Raw genomic sequence first — 12,953 nt, 5'->3', positions numbered from 1 at the left:
CATGCTAAATTGCCCGTAGCCTTAGGTAAGGGGTAAACGTATGGGTGGGTTGTGCTTCGGCGGGTCGGTGTGGACTTGTTGGGCCGAAGGGCCTGTTTCCACACTGTAATGTAATCTAATCTAAAAAACTCTCTTTAAATTTGTGAAACATGATCTCCCACGCACAAAACCATGCTGACTACTCCTAATCAAACCCTGTCTTTCCAAATGCACGTATATCTTAGCTCTCAGAATCTTTTCAAGTAAGCTACCACAGATGTTAAGTTTACTGGTCTATAGGTCCCTGGTTTTTCTTTGCAGCCCTTCTCCAATAAGGACACAACATTCACTAGCTCCAGTCTTCCAGGACCTCAACAGTGGCTAACGATGATGCAAAAATATTAGCCAGGGCCCTCGCAATTTCTTCTCTAGCCTATTGCAGTGTTCTTGGAGTCATCTGGTCAGGACCAGGAGATTTATCCATCTTCACACATTGTAATACATCCAGCACTTCCCCTACTGTGATATGGACTGACTCCAAGATATCACCACTAACTTCCCCAAGTCCCCAAGTCATCATGTCTTTCTCCATAGTAAACACAGAAGAAAAATATTCACTGTGGACCTCATTCATCTCCTACAGTTCCAAACATGCATGTCCACTATAGTCCTTGAGTGGACTCATTTTCTCTCATTATTCTTTTTCCTTTAATATAATTAAAGACCTCATTGGATTCACCCTAATCTTTTCAGTAAAGGTTATCTCATTCGCTTTCCTATTTCTTTCTTCAGTAAACTCCTGTATGTCTTGTGTATCTCTAGGGATTCCCTTGATACCAGCTGCTGGTAACTGAGCAGTGCCTCCTTTTTCTTGGCCAAAGCCTCAATATCTCTTGATTTGGAGATGCTGGTGTTGGACTGGGGTGTACAAAGTTAAAAATCACACAACACCAGGTTATACTCCAACATGGTTTAATTGGAAGCACTAGCTTTCGGAGCACTGCTCCTTCATGATGAAGGAGCTGCCTTCCTGATGAAGGAGCGGCACTCCGAAAGCTAGTGCTTCCAATTAAACCTATTGGAGTATAACCTGGTGTTTGTGTGATTTTTAACTCAGTATCTCTTATCAGAGTGAGGCCAAATGGAAAATGGAGGAACAACACTTTATATTTTGCTGGGTTGCCCTAACCGTCCTCCTTGCCTCCTTGACCTGTTCTAACCTGTCCATCTTCCTGCTCATCTATCCGCTCCACCCTTACCAATCATAATAACCCCCTACCTGCATCCACCTATCACCCAACCACCCTTGCCCCAGCGTCACCCCCTTCTTCCATCTACTGATGAACCCCTCCCCCTCCCCAGTCCTGATGAAAGGTTTCGGTCTTAAACGTTGACTTTCCTGCTCCTCGGATGCTGAGTGACCTGCTGTGCTCTTCCAGTTTCACATCTATTGACTTGTGTATAGTATAGGTACAGTGAATAAACAGAGGTTTATGGAGTTAGTCTAGTACGTATATTAGGTAAAATGGCAGTACACAGTTACACAGGGGTGTCATGTGTACGATACAGTGCATAGGCTGAAGCATGTGGCAGTATAGTACGTACAGAGGTAACAATTCATACAGAAGTGCAGCACACACAGAAACACATGAAAGTATAGTGCAGACACAGAAATACATGGAAGTATAGTATCTGCCCAGAGGTACAGGTACTTGGAAGTAGTGTATATGCAGAGGTTATCAGTACAGAATATATACAGATGTACACAGGATGTACAGTGTGTACACAATAGTATACAGAGTTTTATGGAGGTACAGTGCGTGCACAGAGACACATGGAAGTCTGTACATAAAGGTATACCGTGCACACAGAGGTATAGTGCATACACATTGGTATAGTGCTTGTGCAGAGGTACATAGAAGTACAGTGTTTATTCAATTATAGTGTGTACACAGAGGTATAGTGTATCTAGATGTACACCAAAGTGTACATAACAATACCCTGAGACACTGGCGAACAATGTATACAGAGATACACACAATGGTACACCAAGGTTCAGTGTGAACAGAGGTACATGGAAGTACAATGTGCACAGACTATGTTAATTGAGGTACAGTGTGTGCATAGGGATACAACAGAGCTACAGTGCATACTGAAGTACACCAACATAGTGTGCATACACAGAAGCACATAAGGGTACATGGAGCTATAATGCGTACATCGAGGTTTACAGAGATACACTATGCACACTCAGGTACAGGGCATACATACAAGTATAGTGTACATTCAGGTGTACTGAGGTACATGAACGTACAGCTCACAACTGAATTCTGAATTGTTTTGTGTTTTGAAGACTCTGATCAGCCTCCCATCAGTCAGACCCTGTTTTCTGGTAGACCCTCCTGGACTTATTCCTGAATTTCAGTGAAGGGGAAATATTCAATGTAATGAGGAAATGGAAGAGTGATACTACCTCCTGGATAATGAGGGTATTTCGACCACCCAGGCTTCAAGTCTCACCAAAGTTCAAAGGAAATCAGATAATAAGACCTAGTCCACTTTACTGATAATTGGTGCATTTTCAGATAGTAGCTCATTCCGCATGATATCTGTCATGATTATGTCCAACAGAATCATTAGAGATACTTTGGGTATATTCACTGTTACCAATCCTTCTGAATGGTATTTGTTTAAGTTATTGATACCAAGTGCAGAGGATTCCCACATAGAGTCTTAGGCAGAAATGGGGTTCAGTCTTGATAAACAGAATAGGTGTTTTACAAAGTACTTTATAGCTAATTACATTAAGAGCGACATGAGAGTCCTTTGTAAGAACACAAGCTACACTTTCGAGTAAGTGCTTACAGAGGTAACAATATATACAGAGGTGCAGTACACACATGAAAGTATAGTATCTGCCCAGAGGTACGGTGGCACAGTGGTTAGCACTGCTGCCTCACAGCGCCAGAGACCCGGGTTCAATTCCCGCCTCAGGCGACTGACTGTGTGGAGTTTGCATGTTCTCCCCGTGTCTGCATGGGTTTCCTCCGGGTGCTCCGGTTTCCTCCCACAGTCCAAAAGATGTGCAGGTCAGGTGAATTGGCCATGCTAAATTGTCAGTAGTGTTAGGTAAGGTATAAATGTAGGGGTATGGGTGGGTTGCGCTTCGGCGGGGCGGTGTGGACTTATTGGGCCGAAGGGCCTGTTTCCACACTGAAAGTAATCTAATCTAATCTAATCTACAGTGCATATGTACAGGTACATGGAAGTAGTGTATAAGCAGAGGTTATCAGTACAGAATATATACAGATGTATACAGGATGTACAGCGTGTACACAATAGTATACGGAGTTTTATGGAGGTACAGTGCGTGCACAGAGACACATGGAAGTCTGTACATAAAGGTATACCGTGCACACAGAGGTATACTGCATACACATTGGTATGGTGCTTGTACAGAGGTACATAGAAGTACAGTGTTTATTCAATTATAGTGTGTACACAGAGGTATAGTGTATCTAGATGTACACAATATTGTTACCTTGCAAATTTGAACATGGTTATAGCTCCTCCCAGGAACAGGAGCCTGACATATCCTGATGGGTGGAGCTCATCACATGATGTCAGTTAACCCTTTCAGTTACTGTCTTATACAACAATAACCTCAAAAGATTACTTCTGAATAGGAGGGGTGGGAAAGTGAGGATTCTACAAATTGTGCAGACATTACCATCCACTGCTCGATGTCTCCAAATTTTGAATCCAGCCCATAATATTTCTAAGAACAGAAAAAGTAGAGTTTAGGAAAGGGGAGAGAGCGGGGAAGACAAGATTAATTATGAACATGGAGGTGGACTAATTATGTTAAAGATCGTGCAGCATTTCAGAATCACAAGCAATAGCAAGCAGCCTCATTCAACTTGTATTAATGAGCCAGGTGGGAGACATCAAATGCAGGCTTGAATGGACTGGGCTAAATTTCCCTGTGGGTTTGGGACCTTTAGGAAAGGACTAAACAGGAGTCCTCAAGAGCACAATATTTGAGAGGGCAGCCTCCAGATTTTTTTAACAGGCTGGCAAAGCTGAAGACCCATTCAGAGGACCTACAATTCTGCAGCCTTAGGAGTAGCACCCCTTTAACACAGCTCCCACCCTAGAGGGAGGTCAGCGAATGTATGGGATCATCATGGTTGTGCCCCACTAGTCAACACTGAAAGGCTTGGTTGAAAACTCCCAAGCTTGGCAGGTTTATGCACTAATGGAGCTATCGAGTGAGCAGCTTGTCCCTTCGATAACAGAAACATAAGGAAGCTATACTGACACGGGGTCCATCTAACTTCCCACTTCCCTTCCCTTAGACCCAACTCCACAGGCCAAAGGAAATTCAACACAGAGGCAGGGACATTGGCCCACAGAGACACAGCCCCATGCAGACAGACCCTGACAGGAACATGCGCCAACACAAAGACAGGAGGCCCACCCAGAGACAGACATGACAAAGATGCTCTCCCACAGTGATATCCCCATAGAAACTGAAAGAGGCATGCATCAAGAACCACACACAGCGCACTCTCAGGCCTACTCACTCGGAGACATTTCCAAAGACCAACCCAAACAGAGTCATGTCCACAAAGCGACAAAGACAAAACACCCCAGAGACAGACACATATCTTAGAATTATACAAAGTCTCAGACTGAAACTGCCAAAGAGACATCTCAGAAGTTTGATCCCTGACCCACATTCAAACATAGACACTTCTACTATTGCCAGCAAAAGCTAGAATGTGCAACTTATCAATAAAACTAGAGGCAGGATGGTCAGCAGTGAAATCAGAAAACATATTTTCACACAAGATGTTGCAGATGTTTGGAACACACAATTTCTCCAATGGCCGAGACTGCTAGGAGTGAACAGAGTTTGAAGATGATCAATAAATTTTTGCTCACTAAGAGAATGAGACAAAGTTTTGGATCGAAGTCAGGCAAATGATGTTAAGGTACATTGGCAAAATAGGCTGAATGGACTGAATGGCTTCCTCCTGTTCCACTGTTAGTGTACAGACTTAACTGAAACAGTTTTGGCCTGTTGACAAGTTGCAGACTAATGAAGCAGCTGGGCAGAGAGAAGATATCAGACAGCCAAGATTCTTGCTACTTAGGGTAGTCAGAGACCTCTGTGGACAACAGTCTAACACACTGGCACAGACCGATCTGTGTTGGAAACCAGATCGAAGTGTCAGTCTGGAGAAGACAAAATCTGGAAAAAATAACAAGGAGAACAAAAGAAAACCCAGGTTTGAGCAAACAGTTGGGTAGCTATGGATTTTTAACTTCGCTGCTGACTGGCCATGCCTCCAAACCAACACCATCATGGGGGAAGGTGCAAGTGACATTAGTGCATGCACTAAGGAGTGGTAAGATTAAACCATGAGACAAACATAACAGCGAGGAAGGCTCACCTTTTGAACCTGGTAAATCTGCCGAGTGGAGGAAATTTGAAGGAAAATAGCAAAAGACAGAAGTTAAATAGATTGAATACGCAGAGAGAGTTGCAGAGTTTCGTCAGAAAGAACAACTGGTCCCACATGAAGATTGAGATGTTTTATTTTGTATATCCTTCCTAACCACAGGATAAATTGGACCCAGTTTTTGTATTTCGGGACTCTGGCTTGTGACCCACAGGGCCAAGGCCCAGATAGAGACCATGATGGCATACAATCAAAAGCCAAACTCCAAACTGAATGCAAGATCCAAGAGACCCTTTTTGGTCCTGCTCACTCAGATCAAGAGAGTGCAGCTCAGACCTGCCTCTCTTTCGATCACACTCAGTATCTAATTAACCGACAGCCAAAACAACTGGAACGAAACTTAGATCACCATGGCAACAGTCCAGCAGTTTGAAGTGGTGATTCTTGGGCAACTGAGAATAGAGGACAACCAAATATGTAACATCCATTAACTACAAAGTCAATACAGCCAGTTCAGTGGATGTGATCAATGAAACATACATTGCTTCAGAGTACAGATGGCTCAAAGCTCCTTCAATTCTCTACAAAGCTCAGAAATCACACAAAGGAAGGCGGTAGTACAGAAGCCATCTGCAACCTGGAAAGTTCACAAAACTTTTCCAGAATACAATGCAGCCAGCAAGAACAACACTGTTGAGAAAGACATATATGGCAGCGATAGCACACAAGGATGCACTACAGCCGGGCATCAACTGGAATTACAGCTTGGTAACTAAAGGGAGCACAACTGGCTGTCTACAGTTGTAACCAGTTCTGGTTGGATGTCTGTGGGCATTACACCAGGGGTTCTATGGCAGTTAGATTTGCTCACTTACCACTGTTAAAAATGGGCTTCTGCTGGTGTAATGGGCAGGCCTCCACCTGGATTACTACCAGTCTTTGTAAAATGTGTGTTTGTCATTGGACATAGCTGGCAATGCTGGTATTTACTATCTGCCCCTCGTTGTTGTGCTGTAGTTACTGGTTCACTTTCTGAATGTTTTACCGTCTGTATGGTGAAGCTCCTTCTACGATGTTGCTCAGCACTTGGCCTTAAAAAGTTATGAATGTGGCCTCAAACTAATTTACATCCTCTTGAGTATTTGGAATTAAAATATGATCTGATCAAAGTGTTCAAAATATTCAAATGAAAAGGATTTCATCAGGTTAATACAGGGAAACTAAATCCAGGACATGAGAGCCTTCACTGTAAATAGGACAGTGTGAAATCAGGAGGGAGGTCATCAACACAAAAGAAAGGTGCAATTTAGAACACTTACAAAATGGGTTGTCATGTTGAGGAAATTGGTGCTTTCAAGGATGAAAGTTTTATTCTTTCTTTAGGTAAGGGCATGAAAGGATATTGAACGAAGGGGTGAGAGAATTGAAGATGTTGCAAAATTAACAATAATCCGATTTGATTAAGTCAACAGATTATTAGCTGAAAATGTGTTGCTGGAAAAGCGCAGCAGGTCAGGCAGCATCCAGGGAACAGCAGAATCGACGTTTCGGGCATAAGCCCTTCTTCAGGAATGAGGGCTGAAGAAGGGCTTATGCCCGAAACGTCGATTCTCCTGTTCCCTGGATGCTGCCTGACCTGCTGCGCTTTTCCAGCAACACATTTTCAGCTCTGATCTCCAGCATCTGCAGACCTCACTTTCTCCTCAACAGATTATTAGGCATAGGAGCAAAAGTAGGCCACTCAGCCCTTGGGAGTGCTTCACCATTCAATAAGATCATGACTGATTGGAGACTGATCTATTCCCCAAAACACCTGATGACCTTATTGATTAAATGCCTGTCCATCTCAACCTTGAATATACTTAAAAACCCAACCTCACCAGCCCTCTGTGGTAAAGAATTCTGCACAGTACCCCCAGAGGAGAAATTCTGTCCTCAATGGGTGTTGGTCGGTGCATTGAATTTAAGAGTTGGGATATTATATGGCAGCTCTACAGGATTGTGGTGAGACCACTTTTGGAATGCCACATTCAATTCTGGTCTCCCTGCTAATAGGGAAGATGCTGTTCAGGATCCAAAAAAGATTTACAAGAATGTTGCTGGGAATGAAAAGTTTGAGCTATGGGGAGAGATTGAATAGGCTGGGTTTTTTTCCCTGCAGTGTCAGAGGCTGAGGAGTGACCTAATAAAGGTTTATAAAATCATGAGGGGCATAGATAGATTAAATAACCAAGGTCTTTTCTCCCCCCGAGTAAGGCAGTCCAGAACTCGAAGACATAGGTTTAAGGTGAGAGGGGAAAGATTTTAAAAGGACCTGAGGGGTAACCTTTTCATGCAGAGGGTGGTGTGTGTGTGTGGAACGAGCTACCAGAGGAGGTGGTGGATGCAGGTGCAATTACAACATTTGAAAGGCATTAAAAATACATGAATAGGAAGGTTTTGAGGGATATGGGCCAAATGCTGGCAAATGGGACTAGATCAGTTTAGGATATCTGGTTGGTGTAGATAAGTTGGACTAAATGGACTGTTTCTGTGCTGTATGATTCTATGACAGCTTACTCTCAGATTTTCACTTCTGGTCCTAGACTCCCATAACAGAAAACAATCCCTACCAGTCCCCTAAGAATCTTGTATGTTTCAATAACGTTTCCTCTCATTCCTCTAAACTCCAGCTGCTCAACCATTCCTCTAGGATGGACCCTCTATACCCTGAATTGACCTCCTTCGACCGCCTCTAACGCCAGTATATCTTTCCTTAGAAAAGACCAAAACTGTTCACAGCATTCCAGGTATGATTAATTAGAGCCTTTAATTTGAGAAAGATGTCCCTAATTTTATACTCCATTGCCTACAAAATATGGGTTAACAGCCCATTTGCCTTCCTTATTACCTACTGATATTGGGATTTTGGGATTCTTGCATGAGGACCCCCAAATCCCTCTGCACTACAGTTTTCCATTGTTTCTGTTCATTTAATAATATTCAACTGGTAAAGTGTATAACATCACAATTTCCTATACCATGTTATGTCAAGTCTGCAAGCACACTCTCAATGTGGACCGTGCCATCCTCACTACTTACCTCATCACCTATCTTTATGTCTATCCGTAAATGGGTGACAGTACATTCACTTCTATTAATAAAGTAGCCTTATGTGCAGCATCTTATCGAATGCCATTTGGAAATTCAGACACATCACATCTATTGGTTTTCCTGCTTGTTACCTCCTCAAAAAGTTCTAATAAATTTGTTTGGCGTGCTTTCCCCTTTGTGAAGCCTTTTTCTTGATTAGTTTATATAAATGGGCTTGAGGGTCTGAACAGGTTACTTCTATTTCAAATAATCGGAGATGGGGAGTTCTTGGGTGATAATGTAAGAATTTAAAAGGTATGTTAAATTCCCCAGACTTTTTCCCAGGTTGATGGGACTGTCCTTTGGAGAGAGATTGGGAAAACTCCAGTATTCTCAAGCTTCAAAGAATGAGAGGTGATCTCACTTAAACCTACAAAAGATGTCGAGTTAGATAGGATAGATGCAGTTGATACACTCCTGGTGAGGAGTCTAGAACCGAAGAACACAATTTAAAATAAGGGAAATGCTATTAAATTGGAGGTGTAGTGGACAGCGAAGAAGGTTACCTCGGATTACAACAGGATCTTGATCAGATGAGCCAATGGGCTGAGGAATGGCAGATAGAGTTTAAATAAATGTGAGGTGCTGCATTTTGGGAAAGCAAATCTTAGTAGGACTTGTACACTTAATTGTAAGGTCCTAGGGAATGTTGCTGAACAAAGAGACCTTAGAGTTCAGGTTGATAGCTCCTTGAAAGGAGAGTCACAGGTAGATAGAACAGTGAAGAAGGCATTTGGTATGCTTTCCTTTGTTGGTCAGAATATTGAGTACAGGAGTTGGGAGGTCATGTTGCGGCTGTACAGGACATTGCTTAGGCCACTTTTGGAATACTGCATGCAATTCTGGTCTCCTTCCTATCGGAAGGATGTTGTGAAACTTGAAAGGGTTCAGAAAAGATTTACAAAGATGTTGCCAGAGTTGGAGGATTTGAGCTATAGGGAGAGGTTGAATAGGCTAGGGCTGTTTTCCCTAGAGAGTCAGAGGGTGAGGGGTGACCTTATAGAGGCTTATAAAATCAGAGGGGCATGGATAGGGTAAATAAACAAGGTCTTTTCCCTGGGGTGGGGTAGTCCAGAGCTAGAGGGCACAGGTTTAGGGGGAGAAGGGAAGAGACCTAAGGGGCAATCTTTTCACACAGAGGGTGATACGTGTATGGAATGTGCTGCCAGAGGAAGTGATGGAGGCTGGTACAATTGTCACATTTAAAAGGCATCTGAATGGGAATATGAATAGGAAGGGTTGGAGAGATATGGGCCAGGTGCTGGTAGGTGGGACTAGATTGGGTTGGGATATCTGGTCGGCATGAATGTGTTTGACCGAAGGGTCTGTTTCCATGCTGTACATCTCTATGACTCTATTTAGGACCGAGGTAAAGACAGGATTGTAAATCTTTTTTTTTGGTGAGTGGGGTGGGGTAGTGCAATGGGACTTCAGCCTTTCAGTATGTTTAAGGCATAGATTGACAAATTTCTGATTATCAGCAGCATATGGAGTTATGGGGATAGTTTAGTAAAAGTGTTTGATAAGCTATATTCATATTAAATGGCAGAACAGGCTGACCACTTATTCCTATGTTGCTATATCCAGGACGGAATAGTTGATGGTTGGAAAGAAACCTGCAGGTGATGCTGTTACAGAGTACGTCAGTCACTCCTTCCTGAAGCATTGTTAGATGATCTGGTGAATCAATCCAGAGAGTTCAGCCTTCTCAATCTAAAATGAGAAGTCCTCAGCCTTTCTCTCATGACTCAGCTCTGACCAGTACAATCTCAGCAATTGTCAATTACATAGCAGCACTGGGGGAAAAGTACCAAACATTGCCACCATGTGCCCAATTCCCCAACTCACCTCTTTCTGCTGTCTTTCTAGCTCTTTCATTCGGATCTCTCGTGCTTCAGCCCGTGCAGCCCGTTTCGCCGCCAATCTGGCCTCAGCCTGTCAAGGACAAAGAAAAATCATGAGAAAATCATGACAGGCCTGTCCCTACAAGTACTGTACCCAGTGTTTTATAGTGACAAACCTATAGCCATCAGTACTGTACCATATTATTAAACAGCAATAGACCTGTTCCTAACAACACTGCATCCCAGTGTTATTTAGTGACAAGTCTGTCCTGACCAGTACAGCCACGTTTCTTACATTACAACAGATTTTGCTTGAGTTGAGGCTTTGAAAGGTGCTAAATAAAAGCTAGTTCATTCCTGGTTAACTTACTATTCCTGTTGGACACTCTGCATCTCTACTTCTCAACAACCAGGGAGCCTTTTACAAAGAAACACCACTCCATTGGAAAACCCTGGAAAAACCGGTGGGGCATGCCACTGTGAACAACCTTTAGAAAAATTAGATATATTGGACAATAACTTGTGGAGGTTATGGGGATCAGGACTGCAGGCTATACAGCCATCACTTTGCAAGAAAGGACACTTCATCTTGTCCCATTCAATAGATCAAAAAGGAATGTTAGCCTTGGATTAAGGAACCCAGTGACTGAAGTTCTATCCACTGGGTCCATACCCTTGTGTTATATGGTGATACATATATTCCAACAAGTACTGTATTTGTGTTATATAGTGAGAAGCCTGTTCCACTAGAAATGTAACCCTGTATTATACAGTGACAGACCTGTCTCCAACAGTATCGTACCCAGATTATACAAAGATAGACCTATCCCCACCAGTACTGCACCTGTGTTTTACAATAACAGATGTATCCCAACAATACTGTATCCCAGTGTTATACAGTAACAGATCGGTCTGCACCATTAGAGATCCCCAATGTTATAGTGACTGATCTGTTTCCACCAGCCATGCTTCTTACAACAGATTTTGCATGTGTTGAGGTTGTGAAAGGTGCTATATAAATGATAGTTCGTTCCTACATAACTTTTCATTCCTGTTGTGCACACTGCATCACTACTTCTTAACAGATGTTTGCACATTCTCCCCGTGTCTGTGTGGGTTTCCTCCGGGTGCTCTGGTTTCCTCCCACAGTCCAAAGATGTGAAGGCTTGGTGGATTGGCCATGCTAAATTGCCCATAGTGTCCAGGGATCTCTGGGTTAGGTGGGTTAGCCACGGGATATATGGGGTTACAAGGACGGGGTGGATCTGAGTGGGATGCTTTTTGCAAGGTCTGTGTGGACTTGATGGGCCAAATGGCCTACTTCCATGCTGTAGGAATTCTGTGATTCTAACTGGGGAGCCCACTGTGTCGACTCTTGGAGAGTAAAACAAGATTCTAGTGCTGGGCCATAGCTATTTGCAACAATAACTAATTGGAAGCATTGTCAGTTTTGATATCAGCTGTCGACTTAGTCATAAATGACATCTCATCACCGTATAAATGCAACTGCTGTTTATGATGACCAAGTGACTTAGAGTCATACAGCATGGAAACAGACCCTTCGGTCCAACTCGTCTGGCCGACTAGACATCCTATTCTGACCTAGCATATTGCCCCCATCTCTCTAAACCCTTCCTATTCATATACCCACCCAGATGCCTTTTAAATGTCGCAATTGTACCTCACCCCACCACTTCCTCTGGCAGCTCGTACCATATGCGCATCACCCTCTGTGTGAAAAGGCTATCCCCTTGAGCACTTTTTAAATATTTCCCCTCTCACCTTAAACCTATTCTCTCTAGTTTTAGACTCCCCCATCCTAGAAAAAGACATTGGTTATTCACCATATCCATGCCTCTCATGATTTTATACAACTCTATCAGGTCATTCACAGAGTAACTGAAGAATACTACTCATATTTTGGCTATTGTGTCCTCTCTTATTCCCCATCTCAAATCCATCTCAATTGAATGCTGAAGTCTACAAAGCTCTCCAGACTACTGATACAAGACAAATGAGATCCAGGTTGAAATATAGCTCAACAAATTAAATTAAGAACAACATTAAAATAAAATGAGCAGGATTATCACTGAAACACAATGCTGCAGATTTGGGTGCTGAAGTTCAGAATAAAATTATGATGAAATCCACTTGTGTCAATATAATTCAAAATTTCATTTCTTGTCCAAGGCATGGGAAAATATAAAAAAACCCTTACTTTCCGTTCACTAGGAGCTGCTTTGATCTTGTCCTGCAGTGTGGCCCAGATAAGTCACTTTTGCTTTGGCAAATTCATTTTTAGCCCTATTTAAAATCAGATTGGCTTTCTGCAATCAGTCAAGCAGCTCTGTCAAGTGATGTAGATGTTCTTCCCAGATTTGGCTAAAAACAACCAAATTGTCACTATAAATCACACAATAACAGTCCTTCAAATGATTTTATTGGTTATTGTTAATAGCTGTGGAAGTAAGAGGCTGATTCTTGCTTTTCTACTCTCTGTCTCTACTTACAATGCCAAGCGTTTTATGCC

The 12,953-nt window shown here is 42.7% G+C and overlaps 1 protein-coding gene across 23 annotated transcripts in view; it reads right to left on the bottom strand.

The window, feature by feature from the left end:
- The window catches only part of LOC122551917 (leucine-rich repeat flightless-interacting protein 2-like), a 138,935-nt gene that overhangs the window by 84,281 nt on the left and 41,701 nt on the right, over positions 1 to 12,953 (bottom strand). For 17 of the 23 annotated variants that reach the window (XM_087988923.1, XM_087988924.1, XM_087988925.1 and 14 more), the window contains exons 3-5: positions 10,428 to 10,514; positions 5,439 to 5,456; positions 3,710 to 3,757 (exon numbers count right to left, since the gene is read on the bottom strand). In XM_087988923.1, the coding sequence (XP_087845049.1) occupies positions 3,710 to 3,757; positions 5,439 to 5,456; positions 10,428 to 10,514 (153 nt within the window). The remainder of the gene's footprint in view (positions 1 to 3,709; positions 3,758 to 5,438; positions 5,457 to 10,427; positions 10,515 to 12,953) is intronic. The other 6 variants (XM_087988907.1, XM_087988917.1, XM_087988921.1 and 3 more) reach the window with 1 other exon arrangement.

Source organism: Chiloscyllium plagiosum, unplaced genomic scaffold, assembly GCF_037043375.1.
Source record: "Chiloscyllium plagiosum isolate Xiang-an unplaced genomic scaffold, Cpla_swu_hap1 HiC_scaffold_7, whole genome shotgun sequence".
NCBI classification, from domain to species: Eukaryota; Metazoa; Chordata; class Chondrichthyes; order Orectolobiformes; family Hemiscylliidae; genus Chiloscyllium; species Chiloscyllium plagiosum.
Note: the sequence above shows the minus strand (reverse complement) of the source record. Positions and strands in the feature narration are given on the sequence as shown.